An 18,138-nucleotide genomic window follows, 5' to 3' on the forward strand; every position below is an offset into this window, starting at 1 on the left:
TAACTACTCTGCATCTCTAAAGATTTATTAAAGTATGCTTTATCATACTACCTTTGCTTAACAGAATCTATTTCCCATGAAGTACTTTACCTGCGGATATTCCAAATAATAACACGAGTGCCTTTTTTGCCTGGGATGGCATCAAACTGAGACAGGAGGTCATTTTCACTGTTGAAAATTGAATAGTTCAAGATGGCTTCTAGGCTTGGCAAGGAATCCTCAGTAATAATCATTTTTTGTAAAATCAAATATAGTCAAAGAAAAAAATAATACTTTAAGAAAATGCTATTAGTTAGGAAGATCTGCCTTTTGAGTTGTATGTTTAGATAAAAATAGACATAGAGATATAAAACATGGGCATTACTGCTACAGAAGAAAAAGGCAAAATGAAAAAAAGGTTATAGAAACAAACACAAAAATCACTTACCCCTGCAGAATACAGCTTCAAAGATACAATGTAAAAAAAAAAAAAAGACAGTTCTATATTTAAAAAATAGATCAAAGGCTGAACTTTTAGACTCTTTGGAAGCAATAAGTTCAAACTTTATCGATATACTCTGTGGGTCAAGATGACCTGTTTGTTATTTAACAGAAATAATGGCTTGTCCAGGAATGGGAAAATGAATGATTCTGCAATCAGATCAACTGATAAATAGTATGTTTCTCGGAGTGTGATATACATGTAGCTACCCTTTAGGGAAAAATAAAAGAGGAGGTACTTTACCAAGGGAGTGGTGAAGGGGGAGAATACAGATCAATAATATAAAAATGACATTTTTATACAACAAAAATATTTATAAGTTTCTGTCAATAGTCCACTTATATTTTTAAAAATATTTAATAGGGAAAATTCAAATTAAATTTCAGACAGTTACATTGATAGGTGGATTTGACCTGAAAAGGTTTCTATCAAAACATCAAATTAGACTAATTTTTAGCCAACATTCCCCATTTCCAGAAAGGATATTATTTTGCTGGTTGAATGGAACAATTGGTACAATAACTGCCTGGGCCTGGACATATTCCAGGTAAGTCTGTGACAGGAGTCCAACAGTGAGGGTACCCCCATTCTTGGTGAAGACAAGAGTGTCCTTTCCTAGTCGCATGGACCCTGACTTGAAACCATTACCAAAGACCCCAATCGGACACTGGCTCTTCTTTATTACTTTATCTGTAAATCCAAAGCTGTAATTACACAAGGAAGAGGATATCAGAAAAAACAAAACCAGAAAGGTATAAAGCATACTAAGATACGTGGCAGGCAGAATGTTTAGCTACAAATGAATTAACACTTGTAAAAAGTCCCTCCTTTTTTCTCTTTTGATTATTTCTGGCCAAAATATTAAGTTAAAAACACAGGAAATTACTATAGTGTAGTGGAACTAATTTTCCTGTGTGGTTTGTGTGTAGATATACACTTCCAATATAATAGACTCACATTTTATAAATGTAAAGGTGGCTTCTTTTCACTAACACAAACAGCTGAAGACCATGGGTAGTCACCTTTTTTCTGGAGAAAATGGCTCTGATTGCTAATAGTAAGATTAGGGTATGTTGAAAAGGATGGCTATCTGAGTACACCGTACAGAGGGTAATAAAAGTACCAGATAACTGCACTGATCAGAGGCACCAGACTAGGCATCTCCAAACCTGGTTGTATCACCTTCGAGAAATGAGTCAGAGGTTATATATCTTAGCAACTTCAACTACCCACTTGAAAGATAACCTTTCAATTCTTACCCTCTGCTCCATCTGCTGGAACAGTTCATTGGAATGTGGCCAAGGGATAAAAATAGGTAGTTCTGCCTCTGAATATCAGCAAACAGCTGCAGTATAAAGTCTCTCTTATTCTGTTAAAGGCATTTCACTGAGTCACCCCAACAATCTCTATAGCCCCTTGTGGTCAGCTTAATCTGGGAGCCAGATCCTTTCCCTTCAACATATACTCCATTTAGACATGCAACAAAATAATAAAACCAAAAAATTAAAGATATTAAATTGAGCAAACGATGATTATCTACCTCATATACCTTCCCTCACACAAATAAAACTAATTTTAAGGATTGCTTCTGTCCAGATTGACTAAGTTTACAATGTTATATACCATTCATTCAATGAATATTTACTAAGTACCTACTATGTGCCATGCATTGTACTAAATACTGAAGACAAAACTGTTGATAAAAAAGGTATGATTCTTGCCCTCGTGATTTACAGTCTAAGGAAAGTTTTCATATATTACCAATTAAATGCTTCTCCAACATCAATGAAATAGACATTCTGTATGGCATGTCTGAACAGTGTAGCCTTGGCTCTTACACGTCTGAGTGGGATTCAGTTGCCTGGTTTCCACTTCTGGAAGGCTGTGGCCTGTGTTTATTTCCTAAGAAGGAATACTACCTTTCGATTTTCTATTTCAAAGTGTTATACAATAATACCATTAAATCTTTTTAGAGTAGACGAAGTTACAAGAGCTTTGTGCATCCTACAAGTAAATCTAACCACAGAGAAAAGTAATTTCTAGGGCAGAAGTACCTATGAAAATCCCCAAAGAATGTTTCATTTCTGCTGACTATGGCCCTTAGTATTCCAGGAAACAAACTTAGAGAAGTTGGTAAGAGTCAAACATTTCTATTCCTCTTATGAAAAAATGGCTAGAAAAGATGCAGTCATTATGAGGATTAAATTATATATTGTATGTACAATATATTATAAAATAGTATTCAAACTTGAATTTTAAACTAACTCTAGAAGTAACTGAGAATCGTCAGGTGCTATCCCCTAGCTCTACCTCAGATTTAATATCACATCTAAAACTCAGGGCTCTTTATAAATAGTAACGTACTGTGTTAAGTGAATCTGTATGGTTATTGGAACTTAAACCTTCCCTTATGCTACAAAAAGCTTTAATTAAGAGGTCAAGGGCAAGTGGTGAAAGTAGAAAGACTATAGAGTACTCTCTTAATTTCCTAGACATTCCTGCCTTTTCTGCCACCTATCATCTTTTTCCCCCTTTGTGAGTATAAACCCTGATTGTGTTACTTAGTTTTAGAAGACCAAATGACTATATAAGGTTGAGAAAGTAAGTAGTAGGGGAGGGACAGAACCAGAAATAGAAAAGGATAAGAATAATGAGAAGACAGAATCTGGAAGCTTCTGGATATCGCTGTTATGTTCAACTTAATTTTTTCTATGTGTTTGTTCTTTTCTAAAAATTTTCTTTATTGTTGTTCAAATACAGTTGTCTCCATTTTCACCCCACCATGCCCCTCCACCCCACCCATCTCCACATCCCACCCTTGATCTTACCCCCATTGACTTTGTCCATATGTCCTTTATACATGTTCCTTGATGGACCTTCACCTATTATACCCCATTACCCCTTTCCCCCCACCCCTCTGGTTACTGTCAATTTGCTCTTTATTTCAATGTCTCTGGTTATATTTTGCTTGTTTGTTTGTTTTGTTGATTAGGTTCCACTAATCGACATAGGTGAGATCATATGGTATTTGTCTTTCACTATCTGGCTTATTTCACTTAGCATAATGCTCTCCAGATCCATTCATACTGTCACAAAAGGTAGGAGCTCTTCTTTCCTTCTGCTGTGTAGTATTCCATTGTGTAAATGTACCACAGTTTTTTCAGCTACTCATTTACTGATGGGCACTTAGGCTGCTTCCAGCACTTGGCTATCGTAAATTGTGCTGCGATGAGCATTGGGGTGCATAGGTTCTTTTGGATTGGTGTTTCCAGGCTCTTAGGGTATAATCCCAGCAGTGGAATTGATGGGTCAAAAGGCAGTTCCATTTTTAGTTTTCTGAGGAAATTTCACACTGTTTTCCATAGTGGCTGAACCAATCTGCACTTAATAGTTCCATGTTAGGTATTCTACTTAACTGAAAATTGCAGAATGGATGCTAGATACAAATCAAATAACTATTTAAGATAAAAGCCCTCACAATAAATAATACAATTGTAGGATTAATTTTATATAGTTCAGTATAGTTCACTCATTTCCCATAGAGATAGCTGGGCTTAGATAGGTGGTTTCTCTTCAGTAAGCCCTATTATATCCTCTCATGTAAGAGACAACAGTGTTTACACATCAAAGGGGTTTGTTTGGATACCAGTTATTTTGGTGGAATCCAGGAAGACAGCAACTTTCTCCTGACTAATAAAATATCAAGATTCTAGACTATAGAGAGGTGAATTTAAATTGGGACTCCGACCAATGAAACAAAGCTTAGCAAATCCATGGACATACAAGGGTGGGCGCTGTTTCCTATATATATTGGTGATGTAATATACAATATGAAAAAATGAAAGACTGCTACACATACTGCTCTTCTCTGGTTTTTCTTTTAGAAAAGACCTACTAAGATACACACTTCTAAGTAGAGTTTGCAAATATGGATCTGTGGCTAACCCTTTTCCACCTTGCTGAAAAAAGGCAGCTGAATATATAGACTAGTTGGTTCACACACTAACCTGTAGAAGCTAAAGAGAATCAATTGTGAACCATAAAGAAAGTCGATGATTAGCTTATCCTTTTTAATTCAATTTTCATGAGATTCTTCATTTATGGGAAAGACTGTTGCTGCAATTACATAACAGTTTTATTAGCCAGAAAATAGGAAGATTAGCATAAAGAGGTAGAAATGTGGAAAGGATTATAAGAAATATTACAAATCAGTGAACTTCTAGCCAAGACGGAGGCATAGGCAGACACATTGTGCCTCCTCATACAACCAAAAGGACAACAAATTTACAAACATAAAACAACCATAACTGCCAGAAAATTGAACTTTATGAAAGTCCAATAACCAGGGAGTTAAAGAAGAAACATTCATCCAGGCTGGTAGAAGGGGCGGAGACAGGGAGGTGGGATGGAAAGGACTCCTGGCAAAGCTACAGCTGGCAGATGGGAGGTCAAATATTTGTGTGTGGATAAGCCAGGATGAACAACTGGGAAGCAAGACACAGTGCACAACCCAGGGTTCCAGCATGGGGAAATAATGCCTCAAAACCTCTGACTGAAAAAAACCTTTGGGTATAGCAGAAGTGGGAGAAACTCCCGCCTCACAGGAGAGTCTGTTAGACCCATAGGGTCCTAGAATGTATGCAAACTCACCCACCTGAGAATTACCAGAAGGGCCCAATTTGATTGTGGGTAGCCAGGGAAGTGACTGAAAACTGGCAAGAACTGAGCAAGCTGCATTGTTCCCTCTTGGACCCCTCCCCTACATACAGTGCCAATACACAGCAAAGTAGGTTGCCCTGCCCTGGTAAACATGTAAGGCTCTGCCCCTTACATTGTAACAGGTGTACCAACATAAAAATATATGGCCCAAATGAAAGAAGAGATCAAAACTCCAGAAAAAATACAACTAAGCAATGAAAAGATAGCCAACCTACCAGATACACAGTTCAAAACATGGTAATCAGGATGCTCACAGAATTGGTTGAGTATGGTCACAAAATAGAGGAAAAAAGTGAAGCTTATGAAAAATGAAGTAAAGAAAATGTATAGGGAACCGACAGTGAAGGGAAGGAAACCTTTGGACCAGAAGGAAGAAGTCAACACTCAACCATGAAGAATGAAGAAACAAGAATTCAAAAAAATGAGGAGAGGCTTAGGAACCTCCAAGACAACTGTAAAAGTTTCAACATCTGAATCATAGAGGTGTCAGAAGGAGAGGAACAAGAGCAAAAAGTTGAAAACTTATTTGAACAAATATGAAGGAAAACTTACCCAATCTGGTGAAGGAAATAGACTTCCAAGAAATCCAGGAAGCTCATAGAATCCCAAAGAACTTGGACCCAAGGAAGCACACACCAAGGCACATCATAATTACATTAGCCAAGATTAAAGTTAAGGAGAGAATCTTAAAAGCAGCAAGAGGAAAGGAGACAGTTACCTACAAAGGAGTTCCCATAAAACCAGCAGCTGATTTATTAAAAGAAACCTTACAGGCAAGAAGGGGCTGCAAAGAAGTATTCCAAGTCATGAAAAGCAAGGACCTGCATCCAAGATTGCTCTGTCCAGCAAAGCTATCATTTAGAATGGAAGGGCAGATAAAGTGCTTCCCAGACAAGGTCAAGTTAAAGGAGTTCATCATCACCAAGCCCATATTTTATGAAATGTTAAAGGGAATTATCTAAGAAAAAGAAGATCAAAATATGAACAGTAAAACGACAACAAACTCACAACTATCAATAATACAACCTAAAAAAAAAAAAACTAAGCAAAGAACTAGAACAGGAATAGAGCCAGAGAAATGGAGATCACATGGAGGGTTATCAGTGGGATGGAGTGGGGATAATGGGTAAAAGGTACAGGGAATAAGAAGCATAACGACAGTATACAGTAGACAGCGGGAGGTTAAGAATAGTAAAAGAAATGTCGAAACCGAAGAACATATATGTACAACCCACGGACATGAACTAAGGGGGGTAAGGCAGGTGGGAATGGGCATTACAGGGTGGAGGGGAATAAAGGGGGGAAATGGGACAACTGTAATAGCATAATCAATAAAATATATTTAAAAGGAAAAAAAAAGCTGCAAAGGGTGTGCCCAGAACAGAGGTTAGTAATGGGGCAGGGCATAGTGAGAGAGCTGGTAGGAGCAGTGACATTAAGGAAATTGAATGGTACCTGAATAAAGATGGTACTGAGATGGATGTGAGATTTTCTTGGATTTGCTCCCCAAAATCCTTTTCCAGGTATAGAAATGCTCCTTTTTGTTATGCTAGCGACATAAGCCAATCAGAGCAAGACAAATACCATATGATTTCACTTATATCTGGAATCTAAAGAACAAAATAAACAAAGAAAATTGAAACACTCATAGAAACAGAGAACACAGGGAGGATGGGGGAAGTGAAAAGGGTGAAGGGATTAAGAAATACAAATTGGTAGTCACAGGGTTATAAACTTCAGCATAGAAAATATAGTCTATAACATTCAAACAACTGTGTATGCTGGGTGCTGCAATTTGGTGGGAACACTTTGTAAAGTATATGATTGTCTAACCACTATGTATCCCCAAAACTAACACAAAATAATATCAATGAAAAATACAATTTAAAAAAGAATAAAAATGTTACAAATCAAATTGAACTTCTGTAGGCTTAATAATTTTGCATAACCACCTCTATTATTTTTCCAAATATAAAAGTAGTATGCCCCCAAACCAATAAAAGAAAAACTAACATACTTAACAATAATTTGCAAAGGTACCTCTAAAATTCAATTATTTAAAAAAGAACCTTGGCTAGTGCATCTCTGTGGACTGAGTATGGGCCTGTGAACCAAAGGGTTGCCAGTTCAATTCTCAGGTCACATGCCTGGGTTGCGGGCCAGGTCCCCAGTATGGGGCACACCAGAGGCAACCACACATTGATGTTTCTCTCCCTCTTTTTCTCCCTCTCTTCCCCCTCTAAAAATAAATAAATTTTTTTAAATAAATAAAAAAAGAAAATGTGGTAAGTGGAATCCTTGGGTAGACGTTATGATGGGATTAAATTATCTCTTCTAAATAAATGGGACCCTCTAACAGATTCAAGTTTGTTTTAAGATAAAATCAGAAACAAAATCCAGCACATATACATAAACCAGGGGTCATTAAAAATTCTCTAAATTTAACTTTTATTTTTTTATTTTTTTTTAAATTTATTTTTAATTGATTATGCTGTTACAGTTGTTCTATTCCCCCCTTCATTCCCCTCCACCCTGCCCCCCATCCCCACCATTACCCCCCCTTTAGTTTATGTCCATGTGTCTCAAGTCCTTTAGGTTCTATATTTCCCATGCTATTCTTGCCCCCCCATCTATTTTCTATCTACTGTCTATGCTACTTATTTTCTGTACCTTCTCCCCCCATCTCCTCCTCCCACTCCCCTGTTGCTAACCCTCCTTGAGATCTTCATTTCTATGTTTCCACTCCTGATCTAGCTGTTCTTTTAGTTTGCTTTCGTTTTAGGTGTGGTTGTTAATAACTGTGAGCTTGTTGTTCTTTCACTGTTCATGTTTCTTTAACTTCTTTTTCTTAGATAAGTCCCTTTAACATTTCATATAATAAGGGCTTTTAAATATGAGGAACAATTTCCCAACCCAGATTAGTGGGAGACATATTTGACATGATAATACCAAAAAAAGACCTGCTATGTCTAAAGAGGCTTCTGCCTATTTAGCTCTGTTTTGTTCCTTAGGGAAGAAATGAAATTTTACATGAATGATGCATATCCTCCATATTTCAACCCAAATATCATTTCTTCAGGGAAGCCTTCTTGGAGTCCATAAATTAGAGCAGATCACACTGTTATATTCTCTCATAGAAACTGTACTTTTCCTTCATGGCAGTTACCACTGGGCGGGATAGCCTATTTAGCTGTATTAGTACTAGTCAATACTTTTCTATATTTTTCTCTAAACTATCAGCCACTTGAGAGCAAGAACCGTGTCTGTTTGGTTCACCACTTTATCTCCAGTGACTTTCACATAGGTGTTCAGTAAAAATATGTTGAATGAATCTGTAACAAAAATTGTTGCAATTATTTTGAAACCATCCTTCTTTCTCCTGCCTTGTAACTAACTATAAGGACCAATTTTCACAGATGTACTTCCACAGGCAAAATGGAAAGTGGTAACATCTGCTGAGCCCACTATTTGACACCCACATCATTGGTATAAGGTGTGACTAGAAGGAGTCAGTAAGAAGGTAAGTGATTTAGAAAAAAACTAGTACATACAGAATTAGACATACACATATTTAGGTTCCATCCCATCCAAAGTTGTATTTACATTAATATAAGATATTAATTTTAGGAGATAAAAGTTAAAAGGTAGGGTCAGCTCCATAACTTCACTGACATACTGGCCACATTCTGTCACTTCTAGACACATTCTATCACTTCTAAACAATTATGAAGATACACAAGGTACATAGACCACTGAGTGATAAAACAACCAAATTTATAATTGGTCGCACCCAAATTTCATTTCATTTCTTTGATGGATCAAAGGGATTTTTCTACAAACAGGGTTACAGAATTAGAGAACCTACAAAGAGAAATACAACAAAATGAATGTTTTCTATTTCGATAGTTTGAAGCCCTTTCCCTCCTCCATTGAAACCCTCCATTGTTACTCATCCTTCACACACTAGCTCAGGAAGCCACATGGAAAGCAATCAATCTCATCTGCTAAAAAAGGAAGAGAGAAGGAAAGAGTTAAGAGAATACTCATCTTTCACTGAGTGACACGTGAATACAGTAAAGTACAAATTTACATTCTCAATTGCAAACCTTTTCAAGTAATTAGATGAACTACTATATCACCAGCCTCAGCTGCTGGAAAAGATAATTTCCTGACTTTGAAATTCTACTGCAAAGCCTCCAAAGACTGCTTGTATAAATGCCTTCTATTTATCTTTCATGGGCCTTGATTATACCAAGGCACATTCATAGTTTTAATCCAAAGATCATCCCAATTCCAATACTTCTAATCTAAGAGTAAATTTAGGTGAATATAAATTATAGAAGGTCTCAGACCAGTGATGGCCTTCACATCTTTACACTTGCCCTTCTCTTTGCCTGAACCCTCATCCCATGCCCCCCCTGTCCTTTACCTAAATTCTACTACTTACCCTTAGATCTCAGTTTAAATATCACTTTATCTATGATGCTTTTCCTGACCTCCTGGATTAGATTGGGTTCCCCTGCTAACTTGGCCCATTGCATTCTATACTTTCCTATCATTATATTTACCATTTTATTATGATTACTACCTAACTGTCTGAATTGCCAGCTAGGCTGTACATTCTGTGAAAGCAAAAAGTGTCTATTTTGTAACCAGTACCCTGGCACATAATAGATGCTTGATAAATATTTGTTGAATGAATAAAGGGAAAGCAAAATATTAAAGAAAATCATTAAGCCTTAACTACTGTTCATAAACTCAAGAGAAGAGACAAAAAATGAAGACATTTTTACCTGAGCATTCGGTGTAATTTATGAGGTGTCATTCCACATCCATCATCAGTAAAGGTCAAACAAAATTTATCCTTGACCTCCTCCACATCTATAAAGACCGTCCTGGCAGACACATCTGGATCTACAGCATTATCTGCAAAATGTAGAAATCTGTGGTATTACATCTCTTTTTCTAATATTCTATCAAAATCTCTAGTTCAGTGCCCCTAAGACATAGAAAATGTCCCTTATTCCCTTCACACAGATGTCCCACAAGGTGATCAGGAAGCCTTAATGGTAGTGCACATACTAGGATATAGGGCACAATAAACATAATGGCAGATGCAGTTACAAGCTGATTTTAATGCCTGATCTGCAAACTGCTTTTCTCCCTTCAATCTTCAAGCTGTGTGAGAAAAATAACTCTTCCTGTATGAAAGCATTTTGCTCTGTTTTCATCTTACTACTCCCTGTCTTTTAGCCATTTTAATGCTCATGAATACACACAAGTAAATGGTGGCTCTAGAGAAGAGCTAAATCACAATTTTGGTACAAATAGATGCATATTACACACATTAGTTTGCTTGTGAAAAATTTATCTTCTACTTTTTTTTTAAAGATTTTATTTATTTTTTATCTTTAGAGGGGAAGGAACAGAGAGTGGGAGAGAAACATCAATGTGTGGTTGCCTCTTATGTGTCCCCTGCTGGGAACTGACCTGCAACCCAGGCACGTGCCCTGACTGGAAATCAAACTGTGGTTGTTTGGTTCGCACTCAATCCACTGAGTTACACCAGCCAGGGCTATTTTCTACTTTTTTTTACATCCTCCTCTGTTAAAGAACACAGTACCTTGGCTGGTGAGGTTCAGTGGATTGGGCACTGGCCTACAAACCAAAGGATTGCTGGTTTGATTCCCAATTGGGGTATATGCATGGATGGCGGGCCAGGTCCCCATTTGGGGGTGCATGAAAGGCAACCAACTGATGTTTTTCTCACACATGGATGTTTGTCTCTCTCTCTCCCTCCCTTACCCTCTAAAAAAATTTTTTTTAAAGAACACAGGTACTATCGCCATCCCTGTTTATAGCCTAGAAGGCATTAAAAGAGTTAGAAGTTAAAATCAGAACACTTAATTGCCTGTTTAGACCCCAGTGATGGTAACAAGCTTGCTTAGAAAGAGTGATTCTGCCTAGGTATTCTGCAATAGTCTTAAAGTTGAGGCTGTCCAACCCTCATTAAATGGAGAACATAGAACTAAAGTAGAAAAAATATAAAGAGAATGTTTCACAGTTCCTCCTGAGTTAGTTTTTCATAATAGGTTAATTATTTAAGACCCTAAATATGGCATATATAACCATATTCTAACATATGTACCATGTTCATAACCCTAGGGGGAGCCTTTGTCTACTGGCCACATATTTTTGCCACAGGTGCCAGTTCACACAATTGTCAGTCGCTGATACATGTGGTGCAACTGTCTCATTATGACTTAGTGGCCTGAGTGGGAAGGCAATTCGTGCAATCTGTTGGATAGGTTCCTTAAGCACTCCTGTCTCTACTAGTTCTTTAATCAAGACTGAGTGAGATCTTCCCTTCTACCCATTTCCCTTTCCTTAGCAGCCTATACTGCTTTACTGATACCATGCTGGCTGGACTGAGCAATCCAGTGTGGGGCTGGCTGTATACTGGTCCCATTACCACTATTCAAATTGTGGGATTTCTCCACTGGGAACATCCCTAACAAGCAAGAAAAGTATTACACATATTCAAAATATCAATTTTTACAATACAATTAACAGTATAGGTTATAACCACTTGGATGTGTAAAATGTCCATCAAATAAAACAAGACATGGATTAATATCGAGAGCCACAATGATGTTGCCAGAATCAGTGATAAAACTGTCACTGACTGTACCCTGAAAGAGTCATAACAGCAGTACAGCATCACTGATAGTCTCAGAAGGGGGTTAAAGGGTCTGATGGAGTCAATCTTTAAGGACTCAATGGCTCCAAAACCCTGTGTTATGTGGCAGATCAAGTCGGCCAACTTTGGCAGGAATTATAAATTTGATGTGCAAAAGTGGCTTTATTAGAAATACATGTTTTACTCTGTATAAGAGGCAGCAGGGTTTTTTTTTCACTGACAGAAGTATTAAGCATTTTGAAGTTGCCTACATTGTTTCAAGAAACTTCTTGGCAAGCAGGCCTTGAATTGCTTTAGGACCTATCATTCACTCCTGCTGGCAGAAAGCCAGAGCCATTGAAAATGATACCTTTAACTTGTCAACCAACAGGACATTATGTCTATTTTAAAACTTTGCCTGTAGAGAATTGTTTTTCTAACACCTGAATATTCATGATTCAAACATGTAACATATCAATTCCAATTCGGTATTCACACAGCAGTGCATTCAATAAATCAGCTTGCAGCCCTTTCTAAAATCACTTTTACTTTTCCCCTCTTTACTGAAAAATTTGCCCAAACTTTACTAGGTGCTTCTTTACAGGAACACACCAAAGAGTTTTCAATAGAGGCACTTTAAGAGTTACAAGGTAGCTACCAAGAGCAGCTACATATTTTATCTCCTTGGCTAGAAGCTGATGGAGTAGAAGAGGAAGGAGCATGCAAGAGACTAGAGTCAATTTGGAGCATCAGGGAAGAGATCAGTGAGGCAGTCACAGCGGTTAAATTCAGCTTTGCACTTACTTTCAGTTTTAAGTGGCCTTTCACCTGGTCTCAACAAATGAAATAATAATAATAAAGCACCGATCTTATGGCTGATATCAATCCTATATCTTGCTGCTTAACCTTCCAAAATTTAGGCTGCCAGATACCAGGAAATCTATTTTCTCCCATGGCCCAACCCACCCAGGCTTATGAACAGGTAGGACGAGAGAATTCCTACTCCTCTCCCACTGCTTGGGCAAGAGCTGCACTAGCAGATCCTGAGATGTCTTTATCCTTTAATCTGGCCCACACAATCTCATGTGCTACCAGATCCCAAGGAGTCTCATCTCTTCTAACCTGGCCCATTCTACCCTTAGTGGGGGGATGGTATCTTTACCTCTCCTTACCTACCAGGTAGGCAAGAGCATGAAAAAACAGATTGTAGACCATCTACCTTATTCCCTAACCTGGTCCATGTGTTCCCTGATATTCTAAAAAAAGCATTGTAACTAAAGCCTCATTCCTCATCAGAATCTGGAAGACAATGAGAAATTGTCCCATGACAGCCTCCCTCATGAGACAGGCTGGTGAGTGGGGAGATAGCTTTAAAAAAAATTGAATTGGCCCTGGCTGGTGTGGCTCAGTGGATTGAGCACCAGCCTGCAAACCACGGGGTCACTGGTTCGATTCCCAGTCCGGGCACATGCCTGGGCTGTGGGCTGGGTCCCCAGTAGAGAGAAAACAAGAGGCAACCACACATTGATATTTTTCTCCCTCCCTTTCTCTAAAATTAAATAAATAAAATCCTTAAAAAGAACTGACTTGATTGGGGTGACATTGGTTAATAAAATTATATTGGTTTTAGATATATGATTCTGTAACACATCATCTGTACACTATACTGTGTGTTGACTAGCCCAAGTCAAGTCTCCTTCTACCTCCACTTATCCCCCCTGGGGAGACGGCTTTGAGGTAGTGCTTCACAAGTCTTCCATCTTCTCCTGTCCCAGAAGGATAGCCTACATGGATTTCTAAAATTATCAGGGCTAAGCTGCTGCCCTACAGAAATCCTGCAAGTACCTAAAAGTATTCTCTCATCTAAAATTAAGGTCATCATCTTCTGACATAAACTATTCTTCCTCTTCCAACCATACACACACACACACACACACACACACACACACACACAAAGACACACAGAGTATCAGAATTCAAATGACCAAAAGTTTGAAATTCAGAAGTCATTTTTTATCCCCCCTCTCTCTTATCCTATATATCCCTAAGCTCTCTCAGATCTTGCTACTTCTATTTCCATTGTCATTTTCTTAGTTTACAGAGTTTATCCCTTCTTATCTGGATTATTGTGATGAACTACTCAACCATGGTTTTAAAAAATATTTTATTTATTTATTTTCAGAGAGAGGGGAAGGGAAGGAGAGAGGGAGAGAAATATCAATGTGTGGTTGCCTCTCATGTATTCCCCATTGGGAACTGGCCTGCAACCCAGGCATGTGCCCTGACTGGGAATCAAACCTCAATCCTTTGCTCCACAGGCCTGCGCTCAATCCACTGAGCTACACCAGCCAGGTAGGCCATGTTTTAAAGTCATGTCTCTTTCCTCACCAATCTATCTTATACACTGCTGCAATATTAACTCCTGAAGCACAACTCACATCATGACATTCTCCTGCTCCAAAAACTTCAGACTAAAAGGCCAAATATCCAAGCCTCCCAGTCACCTCCTGGTCCCACCGGGCCATTCTAACCTCATCTTCTACTTGGTACTTGGAGTAAAAAAGACCTGGATCTGCCACCTACTACACATGTAACTCATGTAACCTTGGAAAAGTCAATTAAATGCTCTGAACCTCTGTATCCTCATCTGCAGGATGAGAACAACAACAACAACAACAATAATACTATTTACCTCAAAGAGTAAAGTTAAAAATGTATTTGTGAAAGTTCTTTGTAAACTTTCAAAGAATCTAGAGTTTAGACTATTTTTTAACTTCACGCTATTGTTAAACTCAACTACTCAGTGTTCTTCATGCCTTTGTTCATACAGTTGTTACTTTTGCCTGGGATGCCCTCCCCTCCCCACATCCATATCCACATGTCCTAATCCTTCAAATTATCAGCTCAAATGTCATGCTTACAAAGCTCTTCCTAACCCTCCTCTTCATGGTAAGCTGAAAGTCATCCCTCTCTGAACTGAACTCCCAGAGCAATCAATGTATATATCTTTACTGATACGTCACTTTTTATTTTGTTGTTACACAAATCATAAACCTTTTGTACATATTTTATCTCCCTTACTAGAGGAATACGTTTTTCTACCTACCATGGTGGCCTTGCCTACAGTGAGTACTCAATAAGTATCTAATGGGTGATACACTAGAAAATTAATGCACAGGTGGAAAAAACTGTTGAAAGAAAACCTACAATGAAATTTTGGATTACCAGTTAACACTTTGGTCTTCCTTTTCCCTGTTATTAGTATGACCACAAATAGTTGTGATTTTGTTTTAATATCTCTGTTTTTATATATGTGTGTAGGTATGTGTATGTGTGTATATATATATATATATATATATGTATATACATATATATATATATATATATATATATATATATAATACTAATAAAAATTTGTATTCACATGAGACATCTTAGGCCAGGCTTAGGTTAATGATTTTTAAAAAATCATATACATACAAAATTACAAATCACCCATAAAGTTTAGTACATAGTAGATACAAATGGCTCTGCACAGCTTCACTGTGAGCTGAGTGAAAAACACATTTGTCTCCCATTCTCCACTAAGCAAACTGTTACTTTCTCCTGTCCTTTTTCTTTTTTTTTTAGTTACATGCACATAGATCTCTTTCCACTGTGCAGTTTACTCAACACATGGTGCACAACTTTAAAGATACAGTTTTTGTTCTCTAGGATTCAGAATGTGTTACTGTCATTTTTTCCTCTTTACTTGTAAGCATTCTGCTGTAGGCATTCTGTTTTATTGTCATCATCAAAGTTCCCTGTCACCCTTCCAAATTACTCTCATGACCACCTATCTCCTCCTGCTGTCCACTGACCTCTTGCCCAAGACAACTCACACTGCATGGCCACAGCGATTGTTTAACTAGGAACTGAGGCTCATTTGGGGAGCTCTGAAACCAAACCTTGCCCCACAAATATATCTCCCTCCTTTAAATATTTTGTAAGATTTATAGTGTGCTCTGTATGCTGCTGCATTTTATCCAGGAATGCTTTGCTTTCCACACAGTATTTAAGCTCATTACTATAAAATCTGGTGTATTTGCTTTCAAGGAATCAACTGGAAATGTTTTAAAAGCAAACATCCGCGGAACGAGAGGAGAGGTTAAGTGCTCAGTATTCATTCCAGTGGTGTGAGGGCGCTCATGGACCACGTACCCAGTCCTCCGCTGTCACAGGGAGCCCAGTGCACTCGCGTCATCTCTTAAGAGATGTCCCATCATTCCCAGATTCTCTGGTCCCCAAAGTTAAAGAACTCCGTTTTTCAGACCTTTCCTCATGACCCTACTGTGTTTACTACAATTACTCTTTGGTAGCTTGGCGTCTTTTGTCAGTAGCCAGTCTCTGTGGAGACCAGCTGCCTAGGGGCACCATGTCCTTTCGATTATTAACTAAGCTATCCTAAAATGACTTGGACATCATGAGACAGAGAAAAACTTCCCAGGAGTCCTAACTCTTTGGACACACCTTGTTATTTCAACTTTACTACAGGAACTTTGTCCCAGGATAGAGAGCCATCCCCCTCTACTGCCTTCGGAACAGGGGCCAGTTCTGACGCCCCCACTCCAGCCCTGGCCCACCCAGCGCCGCTCCGCACATTCCTCTCGCATCTGCGGCACTACGTCCCACGTTGGCACCACTGCCTTGGGCGATCGCGGCCAGGCCCGCCCTCGCCACTCACCTAGCAACTCCGCGATGGCACTGAAGGGTCTCGTGTGGCTGCTGGAGTTGCTCTGCAGGTAGCGGGGGCTCATCTGGGGGCGAGAGAAGGTCCCGTCCCGCGTGAGGCCTCGGACCACTGGGCCCTCGCCGCGCAACCCCCGCATCCCCGGGGCTCGTGCGTGTATCGGGCCCCTAGGGACCCCGACATACCGTGCTCAGACGGATCCCAAACGCCTGAGGGCCGCTGCCTGGACGAGCCAGCCCGCTGCCTGGCGCGCCAGGGCCCGCGGGAGCCCTTCGGTACAGGAGCATTTTTTTGGCCGCCACGATACTCGGTTGCTGCCTCGGGACTACTCGCTGGGTGATCCGGGGCTGGAGCTCACTCTCTCGCACTCGCAGCTGGTGGCCACAGTCCAGGACCCCCCCCCCCCCACAACTCCCACCTGGGCGTGCTCCAGCCACCTGTCCCAGGCCGGAAGGGGTGAGGCGGGCAAAGCTAAGCCCCGGCCCCGCCCAGTTAGCACCTTTCCAGACCCAGGGTTAGCCCAAAGTCCTCTGGGCTGTACAGAAATATGGCGACCTCCTGACAGCAGCTCCTTGATCCCCGCCCCTAATTAATTCTTGGCGTTTGCCATAGGCCAGAACGCCCAGCGGGAAAGCGTTGGGGGAGGAGGGCGAGTGCGTGGGGCGGGGCGGGAAGGGGGGGTGGAAAATGAGGCGAGGGTAGGGAAACCGTGTAGGGATTTCTGGAACCGAGTCTCAGTTGGGCTGCAGGATAAAACAGGTTTTACAAGTTCTAAAGACCACAGACCCCTGAGCGATCTAGGTAGATAGCAGGCTTACGCTATGGGAAAGCATTCTGACTAGTCTGGCTCAAATGCTTCTGGAAACACCCAGAACTTTGTAGAAAGCAATTGGCAAATCATCTTAAAAGTTTGCAAGCCTGGGGATAGGCTGTTCATAAGATAAGAAGATGCAGTGCACTTAAATACCCCAACATAGCAATTGTTTAAGTTAGAGAGTGAATATTGATGTGGAAAATTTTCATAAGAGAATGAAGAAAACAAGAGGTTACAACATAGTGTGTAACGTGATACCTTTTTATTTGTAACTAAAGTATTGGAAAAGCAGGAATACATACATATGCCTACGTACACACACACATACACACACACAGAGTCACGCACACTGAGAAACACTCCAAATGATGTACTCCAAGATAACCTCTCCAGATCTGGAATTCTGATTTTTCCCCCTTATTTTTATTTGTACTTTCTAAATTTTATACTATTAAACACACACTGTTTGATTTTACAAAAAAAGTTTTTCTTAATTTTTAAAAAATATAATGTCCCCTGATATGGATGAACCATAATTTGACCATTTCTTTATGATAATTCTGGTTGTTTTCAACTTTCATTTGATAATACAAAAAGCATTCCTTCAGACATCCTCATGTACAGATCATTAATTACTGGTACTATTATTTCTACAGAGTATTACTGTGTCTAATATCATGTTTTCTCTTTAAAAAATGCTTAATTCTAAACTTAAT

At 39.3% G+C, this 18,138-nt stretch overlaps 1 protein-coding gene across 9 annotated transcripts in view; it reads right to left on the bottom strand.

The window, feature by feature from the left end:
* MORC4 (MORC family CW-type zinc finger 4) overlaps positions 1 to 17,173 on the bottom strand; it is a 95,149-nt gene extending 77,976 nt beyond the window's left edge. For 7 of the 9 annotated variants that reach the window (XM_053657491.1, XM_053657489.1, XM_053657488.1 and 4 more), the window contains exons 1-5: positions 16,794 to 17,173; positions 16,603 to 16,675; positions 9,994 to 10,126; positions 967 to 1,185; positions 91 to 237 (exon numbers count right to left, since the gene is read on the bottom strand). In XM_053657491.1, the coding sequence (XP_053513466.1) occupies positions 91 to 237; positions 967 to 1,185; positions 9,994 to 10,126; positions 16,603 to 16,675; positions 16,794 to 16,895 (674 nt within the window). In that variant the 5' untranslated portion in view covers positions 16,896 to 17,173. Of the gene's footprint in view, positions 1 to 90; positions 238 to 966; positions 1,186 to 6,655; positions 7,644 to 9,993; positions 10,127 to 16,602; positions 16,676 to 16,793 lie in introns of those variants that run through there. The other 2 variants (XM_053657494.1, XM_053657495.1) reach the window with 2 other exon arrangements.
* Between the last annotated feature and the right edge of the window lie 965 nt (positions 17,174 to 18,138).

The sequence above is a fragment of the Artibeus jamaicensis genome, unplaced genomic scaffold, assembly GCF_021234435.1.
Source record: "Artibeus jamaicensis isolate MK-2021 breed Jamaican fruit bat unplaced genomic scaffold, CSHL_Jam_final scaffold_461, whole genome shotgun sequence".
Classification (NCBI taxonomy): domain Eukaryota; kingdom Metazoa; phylum Chordata; class Mammalia; order Chiroptera; family Phyllostomidae; genus Artibeus; species Artibeus jamaicensis.